We start from the raw sequence: 20,844 nt of genomic DNA, 5'->3' as shown, positions 1-20,844 counted from the left end.
AGGAGAAGTAAACACCAGGCCCCATGTTAAAAGAATAAGCAGCAATTTATCAGAAGACACAGCCAGACACTTGGCAGCTATCGTTGAACACAAAGCAGATGTGACAAGCCGAAAATAAAATGTAAATGCTTCTTTAGCACTCATTCCCTTTCTGAACTGCAGCACAGTTATAGTTGGGGTGCTGCAGCACCCCCGAACCCTGATTTCCAGAACCTATGAGTTGTTCTAGGTGTGAGGGAAGCCTGCGCTGTCCTTCTTTGGGCAGTGTGAAAAGTTTGCACTGCTGCAGACCATGCTGTATTTGCTACATTGGTGATTGAAACGTGTACTGCTGTTACATGCAATGTATCTTTACTTTTACTGAGAAAGGTTTTCACTGCGGATACTCCGCATGTATCTGCTGTTAGTGTGTTTGAGTGAAGCTTGCAATGCATCTGCACTTATGTGGGAGTATGTGTGTGTGTATGTGTGCTTGTGTGTGCAGGGTTGATATGTGTGAAGAAAGCTTACACAAGAGCTGCATCTTTGATGCACCAGTTCTTTGTATGAGGGACATGGTCGGATTGGCCGAAAGGGCAACCAGGCAGTGCCGATGGGCTGGTCTGACAGATCAGTGGGTGGGCACGTTTTTTAGCAGTTCTGGGCCTTTTCTATGGACAGGTGGGACAATTTTAAACTTTTGATTTCCCTGATATCACCAAAAACATTGACTGCAGCAAACACAAATGTTTGCAATCTGCCATACCTTCTATAATACCCATACACAGTATCTTTACAAATTCAAAACTGGCCTGATTTACAAATTAGGGCCACTTTTTTTAGATATCTGATTTGCTCGGGCCTGTTTTTGTCTCACAGTCCGATGCTCATGAGTGAAGAATGCACTTTAGATGATTATGCTATGTCTAATATGAGAGTGCATGAGGGAAGCTTGTGCTGCTTCTGTACATTCAGTAAGTTTTCTGTATGTGTGTGTGTGTGAGTGTGCATATGTGTATCAACTGCAACCTGTGATGTACCTATTCTTTGTTCTATAGATGCCTGTACAATATGTGTTGTATGTTTGAGGGAAGCTTGCACTGCCATTGTAGATCATCTTGTGTTTTGTAGGTGAAAAGCCTCCATACCTCAGTGATGATAGTTGATGAGAACACGCTTGTGTCGTAGTTCCAGCCATCGCTGCAGGGCTGCTTGTCTATCGAAGTCATGTTTTCAACTGTGGCATTCTGAGCCAGGAGCCACCATTGAGGTTCTGTGAACTGCAGGCACTTCTCTGGTTTCTGATCCCGGTCCAGCGGGATAAACACCTTCAAGGCATCTCTGTCCAACAGGCTCTCATTGGTCCCCCATGAGGCGTTCTCCTGGGATTTAATATGGCAGTGATGGGAAGGAATGCCAGCGGAGAAGTTCTGGATAAGATTATGGCTGGCCAGCATGAGGACCGGAAAGGCCAGAAGAGCGACCTCAATGAACTGGAAACGTCCCATACCCCCCACAAGATCTAAGAGATTTGCAAAGGCCATCGTAAGGTCTCAAAAATGGACAGCTCCAATCCCAAAAGTTGAAAAGTTATTCTCCCTCGTTCTGAAGATCCGATACTCAAATTAACCAATGGGTGTGCAGAGGTCTCTCCTGATCTGATGTCAAAACGTTTTATGGGCCTTCACAGCTACCGTTATTCAGCGTGATGGCAGCGCCTTTCCACAGAATAACTTGCTTGAACCCTGAGAGAGAAGATAGCCTTGGCTCATGACGTGGTTCTTTCGATTTCCGCCGTCCTCATAGAACGTTCTGGTGCCAGAGGTGCGATGGGTTCCTTTTTAGAGATTTGCTTTCATTATTCTCTTCCTCGACCTGCTTCTAAGTCCACAACTCCTTACTCCTCGATTCGATTTAGGGTCAAACTCTACCTATGGTCCCTTTCAAGCCCTAGATTGTCTCGTTAAGTAAACGGCGCACGGGTGTTGAAAGGTCGTTGTCCGGTTAAGCGGCCTGCCGGCCGTCTGTGCCTGAAGGGGAGTCCGAGTGGGAGGAGGTGGGAAGGGCTCGGAGCTCTTTTACCGCGACCTCCTTTTATGAAGCCTAATCAGCTCTTTTGGATAATGTTTTACTTTTGTTTCCAGGGATTAGTGCAAATGAAAGGAACGAAAAGGGACTGAGAAAGAATGTCCATGTTTGTGGTGCGCAGGATTAGACTCTGTGGTCGATAGGAGCCGTGCTGTCTTGGCTTATCCCATCTCGGGCAGGTATGGCGTTCAAGAATGTAGGTGATTTTATAAAGGAGCGCTCGTTTCTGAACTGTGTGCGTGCTATGATGTATAGCTATTGCTAGCGAAGCCTGTGTAGTGGTACAGGAGCCCAGGGGTGTTAGGGCCTGTCGTGCTGTAATATGGCTACATTTTGCTGTCAAACTGCTGCTTGGGGAGCCATTTGCCTTGCTGTATGAGAGATTACGCCATCTTGAAATGTCACTAGTTGGTGGCCCTTTTTAGGGTCGAGCCTGTGAAAGCACGCCGTAGACCTTGCGATACACTGTGGTTAACAAAAAGCGTTTGGAGCCTACCTGTTGGTTGTCAATTGTTGGCTTGCGTGGCAGTCTTCTTTACAACCTCGTAATTTGTCAAGGCAAGCATTAGCGTTCCTCTCTGTGGAGCAGGGACCAAGCACTGATTGATTCAACTTAATCAGTGTCTGTCTGCTGCTGCCGATGTGATTGAGGTACTATTTTGTTCTGTTTAACTTTTAGTGCCCTGCAAACAGAAGGTGTGTGACTGGCAGGACGTGCCCAGCAGGGCAAACTAAACTGCAAAGATTTATTTTCTATAGTTAACTTTCTTTAATTTTGCCACGTCTTCTCTTCTCACTTTGCACTCAAGTTTTCCTTAGTCTTTCCTCATGGGCTCTGCTCTCAAAAGGTGAGCATTATTTTATTTCAAAGCGACATTGTTTCCCTCTTACGTAATTTCTGAAATGATGCTTTAACACATAATCGTGCAGTACACCCCAATCCACCCCACTCCAATCAGACCCACTCCAGGCCATGCCAATACACTTCACCTCACCAAACAGCAATCCGTCCCACTCAATCCCATCCACCCCAGCCCTATCCAATCCACCCCAGACCAATCCAAACCACCCCACTCCAATCCAGACCACTCACCCTAATCCAATCCACTCCAATCCACCCAACTCCAATCCTCCCGACCCACCCTGTTCCAATCTACCCCATTCCAATCCAAAACAATCTGCCCCACTCAAATCCAAAACAATCTGGCCCACTTCAATCTGCTCGTGTTCCAATCTGTCCCACTCCAATCAAAAACAGTCAATCGAACTCCAATCTGCACCACTCCAATCCAAGAACATTTTTCCCACTTAAGTCTGTTCTACTCCAGTCCCAAACCTTCTGCCCCATTCTAATCCACCCCACTCCAATCTGCCCAGCTCCAATCCAAAACAATCTGCGCACGCAAATCTTCCCCACTACCATCCAAAATAACTGGTCCCACTCCAACATACCCTACTCCAATCTTCCCCATTCCAATCTACTTCAGTCTGCTCCATTCCAATCTGCCCCACTCCAATGTGTTCAACTCAAGAACAATCTGCCCCACTCCAATCCAAAACAATTGCCCCACTCCAAACCACCCTCTCCAATCTGCCCCACTCCAATCCAATCGACATCACCCAATCCACCCACTCTATCCTAATTCACCCCAATCCAATCCACCACAGTCCATCCCAATCCAAGTAAATCCAATCCAATCCACCTCACACACTCCAATCCAGCCCAATCAAATCCAATCTACCCTACTCCAATCAAATCCACCTCATCACAATCCAATCCACCCCACTCCCTCCCAGTCCACACACTCAAATCCAATAGACCCCACTCCAATCCAGAACTATCTGCCCCACTCTAATCTGACCCACTCCAATCTAAAACAATCTGCCTCACCCCAATCCAAAAAGATCTGCTCCACACGAATCTGCCCCACTTGAATAAAAAACAATCTGTCCCGCTTCAATCGAAAACAATCTGCTCCACTACACTCCAAAACATTGTGCCCCACTCCAATCAGCCCCACTCCAATCCCAAAAACCTACACCCTTCCAATCTACCCCACAGCCTTCTGCCCCTCTCCAGTCTAAAACAAGCTGCCCCACTCGAATACAAAACAGTATGCTCCACTCCTATCCAAAACAATGTGCCCAAATCCAATCTACCCCACCCCAATCCAGTTCACCCCACCCCATTTCAATCCACCTCAATCCAACCCACCCCAATCGAATCCACTCACAGCAATCAAATCTACTCCACTCATTCCACTCCACCTCACAAAATTCCAAACCTTCCCACTACAGTTTACTTCACTCCATTTCACCCCACTCCAATCCATTCCACCACTCCATTCTACCCCACTCCAGTCCACCCCTCTCCAGTACACCCCACTCCAATCCACCCCACCCTGTTTCAGTCCACCCCACTCCTATCTAATCTACCCCATCCATTCCATGCCACTCAAATCCACCCCACTAGAGTCTAGTCCACCCCATTCTACTCCAATGTACCACAATCCAATCCACCCCACTCCAGTTCAACCCACCACACTCCAAAACACCCCACTCCAATCCAATGCAGCCTACTCCAATCCAATTAACCCCACTCCAATACACCCTCTCCAGTCCATTCCAATCCACTCCCCTTCCACTCCACTCAAATTCACCCCACTCTAAACCACCCAGCTCTAATCCAATTCGCCCCACCCCACCCCAATACAATCCACCCCATCCAAAACCAGTCTGATCCACCACACTCTAATCCAATCCACTCCAAGCCAATCCACCTCACCCATTCCAATCCACCCCACTCCAATTAAATCCATCCTAAACAGTCCACCCACTCTAATTCATCCCACTGCACTCAATCCAACCCTCTCTACCCCAACCTACTTCAATCCAGTTCACCCCACTACCTCAATCTACTCCAAACCACTCCACCATATTCCACCCACTCCACTCTACTCCACTCCACTCTACACCCCTCCACTCCACTCTACAAAACTGCATTTTATAACACTGAACTCTACGACACTCTCTGCCACTGAATCACTGAACTCTACTCCCCTCTACTCAAATCTACAACACTCTACGTCCCTTACTCCACTCTACGACACTTTAAACAAACAGATCCAGTCTACAACACTATACTACCCCAACTGAACTCTAGGACACTCCACTCCACTAACTTTGAGCAATGCTGAAGAGCAGACACACTAGCAAGCTATGGTAATCACAAACAGTTAATCATCTCATGAGGCCTTTGTATTTCAAAAACCTCACATTAATTTCCAGGGATTTAATAATTAAAGGACTGTGCAATTGCAAAGTCAGGGCAATGGTTTTTAGGAATGCAAGTTAAAATTTACCATGCACAAAAGTGTTCTGCGATTTTTAATTACAAATCAATTACAAATCACAAAGCAGATATTACTATTCATGAAGATCCAAAGAGATAGGGGCAGGCAAAGGCTCACACTCTATCCCGGTTGCTATTTGCAACTGCATGCACAAGTGTTTCATGTCTAATTTTTTTAGGCAGAAAAACATGGAAAAGTTAGAGCCTTTCAGGGACAGGCAGTTACCATTCACAAAATGTAAGCAGTCGTATATGCCACTGTTTTTGAGTCCAGAGGTCAGAATCAATGGTTGCCACTTGTTCAGGCATAACGACCCACAGGAACTCGATCCTGGCACATTGCACAATTGAATGCTTGGAAAGTGGTCTATTGTTCTGCTCAGGACCCCATGCCATCATCCCTCCTACCAAAAGTCTGGTCACAGCTCATTGCAAAAAATGATCTACGACAAGCCTTGTATTGTCTCTAAAACTAGGCTTAATTCATTCAGGACTGTTGGTATGAGGCCAGACAATAAACTTTTAATCCTGGTTTCTTTCCAGAATGATCTCCTGCTTCATCTGATTGGCTTGGTCTGCTCCCTTAGAGAAGCAGTTTGAAATCTGGTTGTCATAGTCAATGAAAAAAAGACATTCAAATTGAGATACTGGTCCTAACATCCAAGGAAGGGTTCAGACATCTTGAGAGTTGTCAGAATAGTGCAATCTGGGATTGCTCGGTGCCATACAAAGTCAGAAGTCGTCATAGGGCGTAATGGACCCTTGTAGCCCATTGGCTAACCACACCATCCTCCCCGGGCACTTTCTGGACATAAATATGTCACCCTTGGCACCCTGAGTCTAAGATCACATCTAGACTGGAGAGTGGACTACAGAAGGACTACCCTGTTGACCGCTGGACCTGGATAGAGATGCTCCTCAACCATTGAACTGCACTGGTTGATACTTGGCCAGCCTGTGTTGCCTGACTCAAGGGAAAGTTGCTGCCGAGCCACAGACTGAAGTGGTAACTCCAAAGGTCAGTCAGGAGACCTCCTCTTCCGGCACCAGTGCCACAAAAGCTGAAGTTGCCCATCCTGGCCAGTCGGTGGCCACCAGCAAGGATTTGTCCTTGACTGATGATGTGGAGACAAGAAGACCTATACTCTGGACTCACAAGTCGCACCTGTGTCTGCCAGACTTAGGAGAGTCCTCAGAGTGTTGATTGGTCACCAAAGATGGACACTAGCCCTCATCAAAAGATAACGCTGGACCCGCTATGTACAGAGATTGGTAGCCCAGCCACAGTGGGACTTCTACTAGCTCAAAGAGGTCTTTGAGGGACTCCGACCCCTCTGGCCAAAGACTCCCCACCTTACCTGTGGACCAAGAAATAATCCAGGAAGTCCCCCATTGACCACACAGCACCCAGAGCATCTTTTTAGCATTCCCGGCACCCGGCAACCTAAGCATCTGGACCACAGCATTGAAGTTTATAGTGGTCGGGGTGTAAAGTGGGGAATTGAACTTAAGACTTGTTTGCTAACCAGGTAACTGTTCAGATACTCCTCATTGGACCCCTGACCTTCTTCTTGGTGGAATTGGTGGCCCAGTCTTGGCTGGAGTAGCCAAACACAACTCTTAAAAACTTAACAAAAGTTTACAGAGTTTACAGTTACCAAGGCTTGTTTTTGTTTTGGACTGAAAAGCTAAGATTTATGTTTTCTTGAAAAGCGATATCTCCAGAATGGAACCTTTGGTGGATTTTGCTTATCTTGCTTCCTAAAAATTCCTAAAAATGTAATCACTTTTTATAAATTGGTGTAAGATTTCTTTCTTGTTGTGTGACCTTGTTATTTCGTTGTTTGGTGCTTCTAAATGCTTTACACCAGGTCCTTTGTTTAAGCCTTGCTGCCAGTGTTGAGTTAGAGGTTTTACAAATGAGCCTGACTGGACCCAAGATGGGTTTGTGAGTATTTTACACGGTATGGCCACACAACCATACCATATAGGACACTACAGTCCCCACAACCCTCATTAAAAGTGACTTCTCAAAGGAGTAAAAATAGATTGAGGTCTACGGGTGAAAGAGTGAATTTCCTTGAACGAGAAAGGAGAGACAAAGGAGCGTTCAAGATCAACCCATAGAGGACAATCTACTGACGATTCAGATAAACATCTAGAGGCCTGGCGAAGTAAGAAAGATTTTTGTTAGTTAGGAAAGTCGGGATAATTGACTCCGCCTTCTGATTTTGTTTTTATTAATCTCAGCAAGGACATGCAAGACTTTTTGTAATTCCATCAGAAAGAAGATAGTATGGAGTTGATTTTTGCAAAAAAATGTAAGGGAATGGGAACTGGTATATTGGAAATAGTATATAGAACTATAGGGGCCAGCATGATTTTATTGGTGTCCAGGCATCCCCACCATGAAAGGTATAAGGGATCACATTTAGGGGCCGATTCCGATTCCGTCCGTAAAACGTACCGACCAACACAGACCGGGAACGGAGACCGACCGACAGGGACCGGCACCATATGTCCTGCGCAGTATGATGCAACGTGAATTACAACCCACTCGCGCGGAATACGAGCCGCACGAAAATCAGTGATTCGCCTGTAAAATGACCGGGAATCCTACCGACTGACACGCACCAGGAATTGACGCGACCGAAACGTACCGCGATGTACGAGCCGCGCAGTACAATGCAAAACGTGTGAATTGAGACCGACTCGCACAGAGCACGATCATGAAAACCGAGACGAACAGCGTATAGTGACTAGCAAATAACAGACCCCCCTGCGTCTGACGCGTACAACAATGTCGAAAACAGCAGAATGTTAGTGTGACAGACTCGGGTTAGCCCGCGCGAGCCACATCCAGCTTCCGACACGGTCAAACAAACGTCTCCATCATGCACAACAAAATCAAAGGAAAAGTCACAAAAAAAGCCCAAAAAACACATGAAAAAAGCCAATAAATTAAAAAAAAAAGAACAAAGACACACCTACAACTCCACCTATATAATGGCAAGAAAGCCCTACCATGATCCTTTTCAAACTACAGGCATAGGACAGCAGACATCACCACCACATTGCAGAGACACACCACAACTCACACAACACACAACAACTACACCATTTGCACCACTTAAAAACTAAATCACATATTCACTGACAAACTCACACCCACCACACTCACACACATCCCTCCCATCAATCCCCACAACCACCCAGCACCATGCCCCCCAAGAAGAATCCAAAGTTCACAGATACTGAGTTGGAAGTCATGATAGACGAAATACTCAGGGTAGAACCACAGTTGTTTGGCACATTGGTCCAACAGACCCCCATGTCACAGAAAACCAAGATGTGGGAGAGGATTGGCGACAAGGTCAACACACAAACACCTTGTTTGTGCACAAAGGACGACATACAGAGCAGGTATTATGATGTGTGCAGGAGGGTCAAGAAGCTCATCGACAGGAAACACACCCTGAGCAGGCACAGTGGCGGTGGCCCTCCTGCCAAACCAACGCACTTCAGGTCCTGGGAGGAGAAGGTGCAGGCCATCCTACCACCGGAGAGCATACATGGATTAACAGGAATTCCAGAGCCTGGTGAGTACACAACCAATTCACACAACATTGTGTGGCAACACACATATAGCACTGTCAAGGGAACTGTGAAACAAATTACCGCCAGCAAAGCCATAGCAACGGAAAGGCAAGTATCCTGTGATGTGTATATCAGTTACACAAACACAATACCTGCCATCCCACAGTAATATGGAACTACGTCCTAACATGTACAAACCTAAAGACCAATACTGCAAGGCATGACCAGAAATAACTAACAAACACTGTCATCCATTTTGCCACCACTCTCACACCACCTCACAGGAAAGCTGAGTCAAAATGAAGTTAGGTTGGGCTGCTGGGAATGTGTATGTAGCAGAAAGCATGATGGGAGTTGCAGTCACAGCCACCAGTCCCCCACCCACGTGTCCCTGCAAGCTCACACTGAACCATGCTCATCTCACAGGGAGTGCAAAGGTACTGCCAAGATGGCTGACACTAGGCCCTGCTGTGGGGAGCACAAGGCCCTGCTGGGACTTGGGCTCAAACTGACAACAGGACACCAAAGCCTGACAGCCTGAAAGGTAACTTCTACTCCCTGCAATGGAAGCATGCAGCATGGTGGGAGGTCTGGACTGGAGGAGGAGGACTGCCAGCTCTGACTACAACTACCAGAAGGCACTTGCACACACACACACACACCCCTCAACACAAACTACACCCAACCCACCTGGTTCAATGCATCCCCTCTGAATCCATTTGAATATCCCACAAAGAATGACCACACTGGGTTCTGCTGTGTGAAGGACATGGGCTATTCAGGACTTGAGTGCAAACAAACACCAGGCCACCACTGCCTGCCAAACTGTCAGCACAGGTACACCACCACACAGGGAAAAAGATCTACAGGAAGGAAGCTCAGGTATTGTGGGAAGGTGGGTGGAGCCAAAAGCATGATGGGAGTTGCAGTCAAAGCCAGCACTCCCCCAACCACATGTCGTTGCAAGCTCACACTGAACCATGCTCACCTCACAGGGAGTGCAAAAGTACTGCCAAGATGGCTGACACTAGGCCCTGCTGTAGGGAGCACAGGGCCCTGCTGCCTCTACCTGACAACAGGACACCAATGCCAGACATTCTGAACGCAAATTGTGACTCCCTGCAATGGAAGCATGACACATGGGAGATTCGCTGGGCTCTGTGGGTGAAGGAGGTCCTGCAACAACTCCAAATGCCAACAATGCCGCCTCAAAGCACACCTTCTCAGCCACAACAAAGTGCACCCTTGGGACCAGTCACTCCAAAAGTAAATGCCTTAGCAAGATGGATGACACATGGTCATGATGTATGAATTGTCTGCAAGTAACACCTATGCACTTGCCAACTCAAACACATCTACACTCACAGCCATTGGAACTGTAGGGTGGCAATTACGATCCGGTAAAAAAATGGCCCGTACGACTCGTATCCGGTCTTTTTCCCGTACGAATCGTACAAGTGCCGTACAAACTGCCAATTACGATTCGCATGGGAAAAAGACCATACGAATCGCATTGGGAATAACTCCCCACAAGTCCTCGGGTCGGAAAACGTGTCAGACACGGCCACGGATGAATTACCGTACAAATGTGAAAAGTGAAGTCCGACCGAGGAATCACGATCCATCCCGTGCGTCCGATGTTACAACCGTATGGTAAAAACACCGTCCGCACCGAACTCCCATAGCAACCATGGAGACATGTGCCCGCATACGCGCCCAACACTCCCCCCAGCCCCCGTACGTTCGAGTCGTACTCCCCGTGTATGTACACCCCCCGTGTATGTACACCCCCCCTGTATGTACACCTGTGTACGTGTCGTACCCCCCGTGTATGTACACCCCTGTACGTGTCGAACCCCCCCGTGTATGTACACCCGTGTACGTGCAGAACCCCCACCCGTGTATGTACACCCGTGTACGTGTCGTACCCCCCGTGTATGTACACCCGTGTACGTGTCGTACCCCCGTGTATCAACACCCGTGTACGTGTCATACCCCCGTGTATGTACACCCCTGTACGTGTCGAACCCCCCGTGTATGTACACCCGTGTACGTGCAGAACCCCCACCCGTGTATGTACACCCGTGTACGTGTCGTACCCCCCGTGTATCTACACCCGTGTACGTGTCGTACCCCCGTGTATGTACACCCCTGTACGTGTCGAACCCCCCCCTGTGTATGTACACCCATGTACGTGCAGAACCCCCACCCGTTTATGTACACCCGTGTACGTGTTGTACCCCCCGTGTATGTACACCCCTGTACGAGTCGTACCCCTGTGTATGTACACCCCTGTACGTGTTGAACCCCCACCCGTGTATGTACACCCGTGTACGTGTCGTACCCCCCGTGTATGTACACCCCTGTACGTGTCGAACCCCCCGTGTATGTACACCCCTGTACGTGTGGAACCCCCACCCGTGTATGTACACCCCTGTACGTGTCGTACCCCCCGTGTATGTACACCCCTGTACGTGTCGTACCCCCCCTGTATGTACACCCCTGTATGTGTTTTACCCCCGTGTATGTACACCCCTGTACGTGTCGAACCCCCACTCGTGTATGTACACCCGTGTACGTGTCGTACCCCCCGTGTATCTACACCCGTGTACGTGTCATACCCCCATGCATCTACACCCGTGTACGTCAGTCGTACCCCCACCCGCGTATGCATGGAGCGTACCCCCACCACAACATCCTAAGTACGGAGCGCACCCCAGGCCCCAACATCGCAACCGCATGTACGAGTCGTACCAAGCCACACACAAGGACAGCACTGTACAACAAAATGGGCCATGTACACACTGTATACACGCTAAAAACGCACGTACACAACCAGGACAAACCAAAATGACACAAGAATACACCATTCGAATGGCACAAAGCCACAAAACATGTCCAACAACCACTAAAACAACACATTCACTGACCTGCAACTGCCAAAAACAAACAGAGGCCCAAAACACCACCACTCTTTATAACACACCCACCCAAAGTTCAAACACAGCCACACCCACCAATGGACCAATAAAAAGGGACCACACACACAAACCATGAGCCTTTGCAACAGACTCACTGCTGCCAGACCCCACAGACAACCTACAACACCATACTAGAAGCTTCACCACACCTTACACTTGCACACCTTCACACACACACCTTCACAAACACCCCCTCATCACATTCACACACACACCCAAACAACCACACTCACACACCCACAACCATCCACACACACCCCCCCCACCATCCACACCCACACCCCTCACCATGCCCACCAACAAGAATCCAAAGTTCACTAGCCGAGAGTTGGAGGTCCTTGTCGATGAAATCCTCAGAGTCGAGCCACACCTCTTTGGAACTTTGGTCAGACAGACCAGCATTTCAGCAAAAACAGCCATGTGGCAGACCATCGTCGATGCTGTGAATGCTGTTGTGGACACCAGAAGGAACAAGCAGGAATGCCAAGCCAGGTGGTACGATCTGCGGAGGAGGGTCCGAGCCAAGATGACGGATGAACACAACCAGGCCAACGTCACTGGAGGAGGGCCGTCCCGCAGACCCGTACACTACCATCCCTGGGAGGAGAGGGTGATGGCCATACTGCCGGTGGAGGCAGTCGAAGGATTAGGAGGACTCCGAGACCCGGGTGAGTACACAAACAACGCACCTCACATGGGGGGAACGTCATCCACAACCAAACTCACAAACAGGCACGCAACCACCCCAAGCTATTGCATGACTCAACCACACTCCATGAACACGCACATGCCACTGCCGCCACCATGCCCCATGCACCCAGCTGGACAATGTCAAGTCACAGGCCACAGAAGACACCAACACATGACACGATAAGCCGGATGGCGGGAGGGTGGGCCCCAAAAATCACATAGTGCAACTCAGAAGCAGACAACAATGCCCTCTGCCCATATGGCCTAGGTCACAGCCAGACAAACAGTGTGTCCCCACACAGGAAAGACTTGCCAGCAAATGGCGGACGCCTTGCATTAACACATGGGGGTGAAGGCACGTTTTTGCACATGACAGCAGCTAATGAACAGCCAACACTGTGAAAGAGTGGCAGCACACACCACCACAGCAGCAGCGCAGACACAGACACTACACCCAATGGGTGCCTGGAGATCAGAAACAAACTCACATCAACAAGCCAAGGGCCATTCAAAGATCTGCTAACAGTGTGTGCCCAGGAAGCTGGGCTGAGGTGACAGAGGGTGACACATAGAGGGAGGGAGAGGGGGACAGAGAGGGAGGGAGACACAGGGAGACGGACAGAGGGAGGAGGCCGACACACAGAGGGATGGAGAGGGGGACAGAGAGGGAGGGAGACACAGGGAGACGGACACAGGGAGGAGGCTGACACACAGAGGGAGGGAGAGGGGGACAGAGAGGGAGGGAGACACAGGGAGACGGACACAGGGAGGAGGCTGACACACAGAGGGAGGGAGAGGGGGACAGAGAGGGAGGGAGACACAGGGAGAGCAAATCCGCCTTGTGGTGTGTGGGAATGTGTGCCAGTCAGCAGGTGGACTGCGTGCATGTAGACAAGGGTGGCCAGTGCCAGCACCCCCCTCTCCTCCATGGCAAAACACAGGGCCATGTCACAACCTGTGCACGAGCACAACGACAGCTACCTGCATCATATAAGTGTGTGGAACAACTGCATGTGCCCACGTACAGTGCCACACGGAAGGCGCCAATGCACGGCTTGCCACACCTACCCACTCCACTGCTGACTGCAGTCACACTTGACGCAGCAAGTAAGACTGTGCCACACATAGGTAAAGTCGCCAAAGCTGTGCCCAAGGGGCATACCCATGCACAAGTGCACTGTGAGTGGAATGCAAGACAGATCCAAATTCCCAGAGGAAATGTGCCAACTGTGAAACTAATGAAACATGGATGTTGCATGGAACAAAATTAACATTGTCTCTCTCACACACAGGTCAACGTTGTGGATCACCCCCCAACACTGGGGGGGAAGACTCACAGGACCCGGCTCTGCGGGAGGCCGATCCCACCGGCAGCGACGACTCTCACCACTCTGTGGACGACCCCGACCAACCTGGCCCCTCTGGTGTCCAACGACCTGCAGCACCTGCGTCAGGTACAGCGGGGCCAACCGCCACCCCCACTCCTGCCACATCCCAGGAGACACCCAGGATCCCTGCCCCACCACCACAAAGCAGCCAGTCTGTCCAGGAGGGACAAGGTTCTCCGGGCACCCAGGAGGAGGCAGGCAACACCGCAAATGCCATCCCTCAGGGGTCCCGGAGATCCGATGTGCCCACAAGGGCAGGCCAGGCGCAAGTGGGCAGGGGTGGTGGGAGTGGAGGACGGCGGAGGCGCCAGCCTGACCAGTTGGCTGGGGAACCGGTATATGCCCATGTCCGAAACATCCTGGACACATACCGGCAGGACACCACAGGCATGGCCCAGGTTGTGTCCGTCCTCGAGGGGATCAAGACCCAGCAGGCCCAGCAACATGCGGAGCTACATGCCTGTCTACTGCAACACCAATGGAGGATGGAGGACAGACAGGCTGAGCTCGTGACGGTGTTCACGGGAATTCACAGTACACTCCGTCGGATGGCCGACAACATGGGCAACCCTCCCTGTGCCAGAAGGCCTAGAACATCACCACCCACAGGGAGGGATCAGGAGGAGGAGGAGGAAACATCCGACGGAGCATCCCAAACATCGTCACGGCCTGCTTCTGAGGGTCCCCGCAGGAGGGCGGGTCGTCCACGGAAAAGACCGTGAGGGTCGGCGCAACAGCACCATCTCCCAGGACACCTGGCCTGGCACCTGGCCCACTGGAGCAACAGCATCACAGCATCAAAAGACATTCTCTGCCACATGGCCTTGCTGGTCACTGTCTGACCAATGTTGACAAAGACTGTGGCATGGACTCTGAGGATTTCAAATGGCAAGGACACCAACTCCCCCAGTGAACTTTGGATTCCACACACCCGGAAAGCCCCTCATGTCAACCCCCCCCCCCCCCCACTAAAATAAAAAGTCACACCATGAAGAGAAGATGCCTGCTGGTTGCATTATTACCTTGCATGTGTCTTATAAAGTCTAACCATGCCTGAGTTGTCTTTTGATGCTGCATGTGCCTCTAGTTCCTGGATATGGTCCCTGCTCATCCCTATTTCCTGCCACGCTGTGTGGTGCAGATGCAGTGCTGGATTGTCCCCAGGGCCTTGCTCCTCAGTCAAAATTCCATGTCATCTCATTTGCTATTGTGTCATGCTCTCCATAGTTTTTCAGTGGCATGGTGGGTCAAACAACTGTGTCTTGCATGCCCTACATATGTACCTTGTTTTGTAGTTGTAACTCTTCTTTTGTTTCAGGCTATGCACTGTAACCTGAGTAGGTTGGACTCATGTGACATATGTATACAGGTGTATGATTAATTTCTGTCTCTTCACCCTGCCCACAGCATCGTCGGGGGACACGGAGGGAGACATGGGCACAGACGGAGCAGAGGGACCGAGCACCAGTGCCAGCGTTGACATCGTGGCTGGCACATCGAGTGGGACTGAGGCGGAGGAGAGTGAAGCCGGGGACCTGTCGACTGGCACAACAGAGTATGAAGCTGACGGGTCCGAGGATGATCTCTCCGAGTGGGCGGAGGCTGCACCACCATCTGACAGCAGCACTACATCTCGCCCCGCCCCCTCCATTGCCATCAGCCGCCTCCCACGTACTCGTGTCCCTTCCCAGCGTGCCCAGTCACCGCATGTCTCCTTCATGCCAGGCACCGCACCCCCTGCCCCTGTCTCCACTGCTTCCGCCAATGCCGAGTCTGTGGACATCCAGCGGCAGTTGCAGATTGGTCAGGCTGCGATCCTTAATGTCCTCCATAGCCACAGCCAGGTCCTCAACAACATGGAGGCATACTTGGAGGGCATTCATTCATCGCAGGCTGACCAACGCAACTTGCTGAGGTCCATAGACTCTACACTGACTGCAGCAGTGGGTCTCCTGCAGCGCTACGTCCCACCCGCTACCCCTGCCCCTTCCACACTTCCCACTCCCATGCCTGTCCCACGTACACCCAGACGTCAGCATGCACCCACCACAACAGACACAGGCACCACACCAGCAGGGAAGGTCCGCCGCACACCTCCTGACATGCACACACAGGGTGAAGTAGGCACACCCACTGGGTCGGGGGGCAAACGTGTGACACGCAGCCAGAGTGGGAGTCCGCATTCCACCAAATCCACTCCCTCCAAATCCCCTCCCCTCAGCTCTCCTGGCCACATCTCCCCCAAAGACTCCTTCATGGCCGCTCTGTCCCTGAGCCCCACAGTGACACCACCCCACAAGCGGTCAAGGAAGTCCCCGGTCAGGGTGGTTGATTCCCCCCCCTGTCCACACCCTCCCCCAGTGGCGCTGCGACCCATCCCTCTGACCCCCCCCTCCTTGGGGCCTGTGGTTCCTTCGGGTGCAGGGGAGTCCCTGGAGGACCTTGCTAAGGTGTGCAGCGAGATCCTGGCCTCCGCCTTTGGCCCTGCCCCACCCCCTGTGGTGGAGTCCTCCATCCCTGCACCCACAACGCCTACCCTTCGCCCTCCTGTCCCTGCGGTGCCTGTTCCTTCCCCCCCCCACATGATGCCCTCACCCCTGTGGAAGACGACGGTATCTAACTGTGCAGGCAAGCTAGGGGACACGCATCCCACTGTGTCCCCCATCCAGCTGTGACTTCTGGACTGCCCTATGGGCTTTGTAAATATTGAACTTTCTACAAACACACTATTTAAGATCATGCTGATTAAAGGCATTTTTGTTTCCTTTGCACACTACTGCTTTTCTGATGTTGCTGTTGGTGGGGCTGCTACATGATTTTGGGTGGTAATCATGTGTTGGGTGTGTGGGAAATGTAGTAGTGTGCTGGTCATAGGGGGGACCCTGGTATCTGTGTGCCATCACACGGTGTTAGCTAGGTTTCTCTGTTCATGTAAGCAGTTACTGCATGGTGAAATTGTCCAAAGGTGTATTCCTTCCTCTGTGTATCCTGCCATCTTCCCTGCAGGGTGTTCCCAATATTTAGCGCAGAGCTGTGTGTACATTAGCTGGGTGTGTGACGAACTCCTTCAACTTTGCACATGCATGCTGAGCGATGTCTCCACCTGCATCATTCGTGGCATCCTTGGTAGTCATTGTACTTGTGTATGTGGACTATTGACATGACTTCATGTGGACATGTTTTCTTTTCGGCGCTATGCATGCGTATACTCCCAGCCTCGCACACATGTGGTACATGTACTGCAGGGTCTTTGTGCACCTGACTGACATTTGTGGGCATGGTATCTGTGGCTACTCCACCCTTTGCGTTCCATGGTTACTGCTGGGAGTGTTAGGCACCCACCCCTCCTGTCTCTGGGCACTGCTGGGGGGACTCTGCACCCACCCCTCCTGTGTCTGGGCACTGCTGGGGGGACTCTGCACACACCCCTCTCATGTCTGGGCACTGCTGGGAGTGTTAGGCACCCACCCCTCTCATGTCTGGGCACTGCTGGGAGGACTCTGCACCCACCCCTCCTATGTCTGGGCACTGCTGGGAGGACTCTGCACACACCCCTCTCATGTCTGGCCACTGCTGGGAGTGTTAGGCACCCACCCCTCTCATGTCTGGGCACTGCTGGGAGGACTCTGCACCCACCCCTCCTATGTCTGGGGACTGCTGGGAGGACTCTGCACACACCCCTCCTGTCTCTGGGCACTGCTGGGAGGACTCTGCACACACCCCTCTCATGTCTGGCCACTGCTGGGAATGTTAGGCACCCACCCCTCTCATGTCTGGTCACTGCTGGGAGGACTCTGCACCCACCCCTCCTATGTCTGGGGACTGCTGGGAGGACTCTGCACACACCCCTCCTGTCTCTGGGCACTGCAGGGGGGACTCTGCACACACCCCTCTCATGTCTGGGCACTGCTGGGAGTGTTAGGCACCCACCCCTCTCATGTCTGGGCACTGCTGGGGGGACTCTGCACACACCCCTCTCATGTCTGGCCACTGCTGGGAGTGTTAGGCACCCACCCCTCTCATGTCTGGGCACTGCTGGGAGGACTCTGCACCCACCCCTCCTATGTCTGGGGACTGCTGGGAGGACTCTGCACACACCCCTCCTGTCTCTGGGCACTGCTGGGAGGACTCTGCACACACCCCTCCTGTCTCTGGGCACTGCTGGGGGGACTCTGCACACACCCCTCTCATGTCTGGGCACTGCTGGGAGTGTTAGGCACCCACCCGTCTCATGTCTGGGCACTGCTGGGAGGACTCTGCACCCACCCCTCCTGTCTCTGGGCACTGCTGGGAGGACTCTGCACACACCCCTCCTAATTCACAATATGTACGCTTAGAACATACACGGGTGTGGGTTCGCTCCATGCATACGCGGGTGAGGGTATGGGTTGTACTTACACTGTTCGGGTGGGGGGTACGCTCCATACGTACGCGGGTGGGGGCACGTGTCGTACTTACACTGTTGGGGTGGGGGGTACGCTCTATACGTACGTGGGTGGGGGTACGTGTCGTACTGACACTGTTGGGGTGGGGGGTACGCTCCATGCATACGCGGGTGGGGGTACGGGTCGTACTTACACTGTTGGCATGGGGGGTACGCTCCATACGTATGCAGGTGGGGGTACGTGTCGTACTTACACTGTTGGGGTGGGGGGTACGCTCCATGCATACGCGGGTGTGGGTACGTGTCGTACTTACACTGTTGGGGTGGGGGGTACGCTCCATACGTACGCGGGAGGGGGTACGTGTCGTACTTACACTGTTGGGGTGGGGGGTACGCTCCATGCATACGCGGGTGTGGGTACGTGTCGTACTTACACTGTTGGGGTGGGGGGTACGCTCCATACGTACGCGGGTGGGGGTATGTGTCGTACTGACACTGTTGGGGTGGGGGGTACGCTCCATGCATACGCGGGTGGGGGTACGGGTCGTACTTACACTGTTGGGGTGGGGGGTACGCTCCATGCGTACGCGGGTGGGGGTACGTGTCGTACTTACACTGTTGGGGTGGGGGGTATGCTCCATGCATACGCGGGTGGGGGTACGTGTCGTACTTACACTGTTGGGGTGGGGGGTATGCTCCATGCATACGCAGGTGGGGGTACGGTCCGTACATATCCGTACCCACGCTGTGGAATGCTTGTGCGGGCCGTCCCCAGGCCTTTGCCATGTGGGTACGAGCCGTCCCGCCATTGTTGGGGTGACGTAGGTGTGGGCGTGGTACGACTCGTACCCACGCTCTTAAGGCGTGGGTACGGGACGTACCTGTATGGTTGTGTTGCCGGTTCGTGTCGTCAAGAACTTCCGTTGTGGCGGTCGCTGGCTTAGCTGGACACGCCCCCACCCCCTCGTAGTGACCAGGGCCTGAGGGTCAGGTATGTCCAGGGCATGTGTGCTGTGTGACTTTGGTGGGGGTTTTGTGGCCTGCCCTGGTCCTGCCACCCCCCCCTTTCCCCCCTCCCTTTGTTGTTCTGACCTTTTGCGGCGTCTGCGTCGTAACCTGTAGAGGAGGTCGACTGGTATGAGGGCCGGGATGACACGTAGGTTCGGGTCCATGTCTGTCCGTCTCGTACAGGTACTCCTTGTTCACGTCGTCCTGTCTGTCCGTCGCGTACCGGTACTCCTTGTTCGCGTCGTCCTGATTTCCCGGCAGTTTTTGGCAGCCGGAAAATATTCACCGTGCGGGATGACGTCGGTGCGAATCGTAATTCCTGCTTCGTGAATGGCAGGCTGCGTGCGTCCCGACGTCCCGGATCGCATTTGTACGTTTATTTTGGTCGGTCGGGGTTTTGTACGATTCGTACGGGAAAGGTGTTTCCGTGCGAATCGTAATTCCATGTTTGTATATTTTGACGACCGGGTACGCGTCGGACGGTGAATATGCTCCGTCCGACGGTTCGTACCCGGTTTTTACAGGATCGTGATCGGCACCTAGGTATCCTCCCACTTCCTGGAGATGCAGTCTTCCAGTGGTGTCCTCTGACCTGGCTGTAAAGGTGTGTCTTGTAGATGACAATTGTGGAGATGTAGACATAGTACATAGAAACAAGCACACACAATGTCACCCATACATCATTAACAGTGGACACCTGACGGTGACTTGAATGGACACACACATAACTGACACTTAAGCATGGTGTCATCCCAAAAATGTGCAGTTGTGAGCGGCAGTTCAATCCCACATCGGTCTGCGTTGTACGCATCATTCATACAATACATCTTTCACTGTCATGGACACCACAAACACAATGACTAACCTGGACTGCATCTGAGGAGGCATGCAACTCACAGAAGCTGAACTGTAACACACACACCTCTGCCCATCACTGTAATGAGCATTGAAAAGCAAGAGAGCTTCTGTGCCTAATCCCTCTCAGTGTAGAGGAATTTGACAAGATAGAAGGCGTTAGCACATGCAAAAATCAGCACCAACTTCATTAGCTATGCTAACCTGATGACTTGTATGAAAAGAGATGTGAACTAGGTACACAGACAACAAATTAGTATCTCACAAAGGATCTCAGGCATACCGTACTGCAGCCATGTTCCATAGACACACAAATGTGACACACAGAGGAAAGAAAAGAATCACACAACACATGCCCCAACCTCGCAACATACCCCAAGTGTAATTGTACGTATGTAATTGTTAAAGCACAAATGTGGAAAGGGATAATAAAGCAGTGTCAGGCATGTGATGGAACCTGAGTGGCAATGGGCAGCTACAGACAATTGATCAATACAGGAGCTGGTCATGCACACAGCTTGA

The 20,844-nt window shown here is 51.5% G+C and overlaps 1 protein-coding gene and 1 long non-coding RNA gene across 2 annotated transcripts in view; one reads left to right on the top strand and one right to left on the bottom strand.

Annotated features, from left to right (window-relative positions):
- LOC146798594 (solute carrier family 22 member 6-A-like) overlaps nucleotides 1-1,963 on the bottom strand; it is a 315,472-nt gene extending 313,509 nt beyond the window's left edge. The window contains exon 1 of the mRNA XM_085625902.1: nucleotides 1,128-1,963. Coding sequence (XP_085482028.1) covers nucleotides 1,128-1,523 — 396 coding nt within the window. The 5' untranslated portion in view covers nucleotides 1,524-1,963. The remainder of the gene's footprint in view (nucleotides 1-1,127) is intronic.
- Nucleotides 1,964-2,142: 179 nt separating this feature from the next.
- The window catches only part of LOC146798593 (uncharacterized), a 43,234-nt gene continuing 24,532 nt past the window's right edge, over nucleotides 2,143-20,844 (top strand). Inside the window, exon 1 of the long non-coding RNA XR_014969189.1 lies at nucleotides 2,143-2,246. This is a non-coding gene — a long non-coding RNA (uncharacterized LOC146798593). The remainder of the gene's footprint in view (nucleotides 2,247-20,844) is intronic.

Source organism: Triturus cristatus, chromosome 9 (genome assembly GCF_964204655.1).
Source record: "Triturus cristatus chromosome 9, aTriCri1.1, whole genome shotgun sequence".
Classification (NCBI taxonomy): domain Eukaryota; kingdom Metazoa; phylum Chordata; class Amphibia; order Caudata; family Salamandridae; genus Triturus; species Triturus cristatus.
Note: the sequence above shows the minus strand (reverse complement) of the source record. Positions and strands in the feature narration are given on the sequence as shown.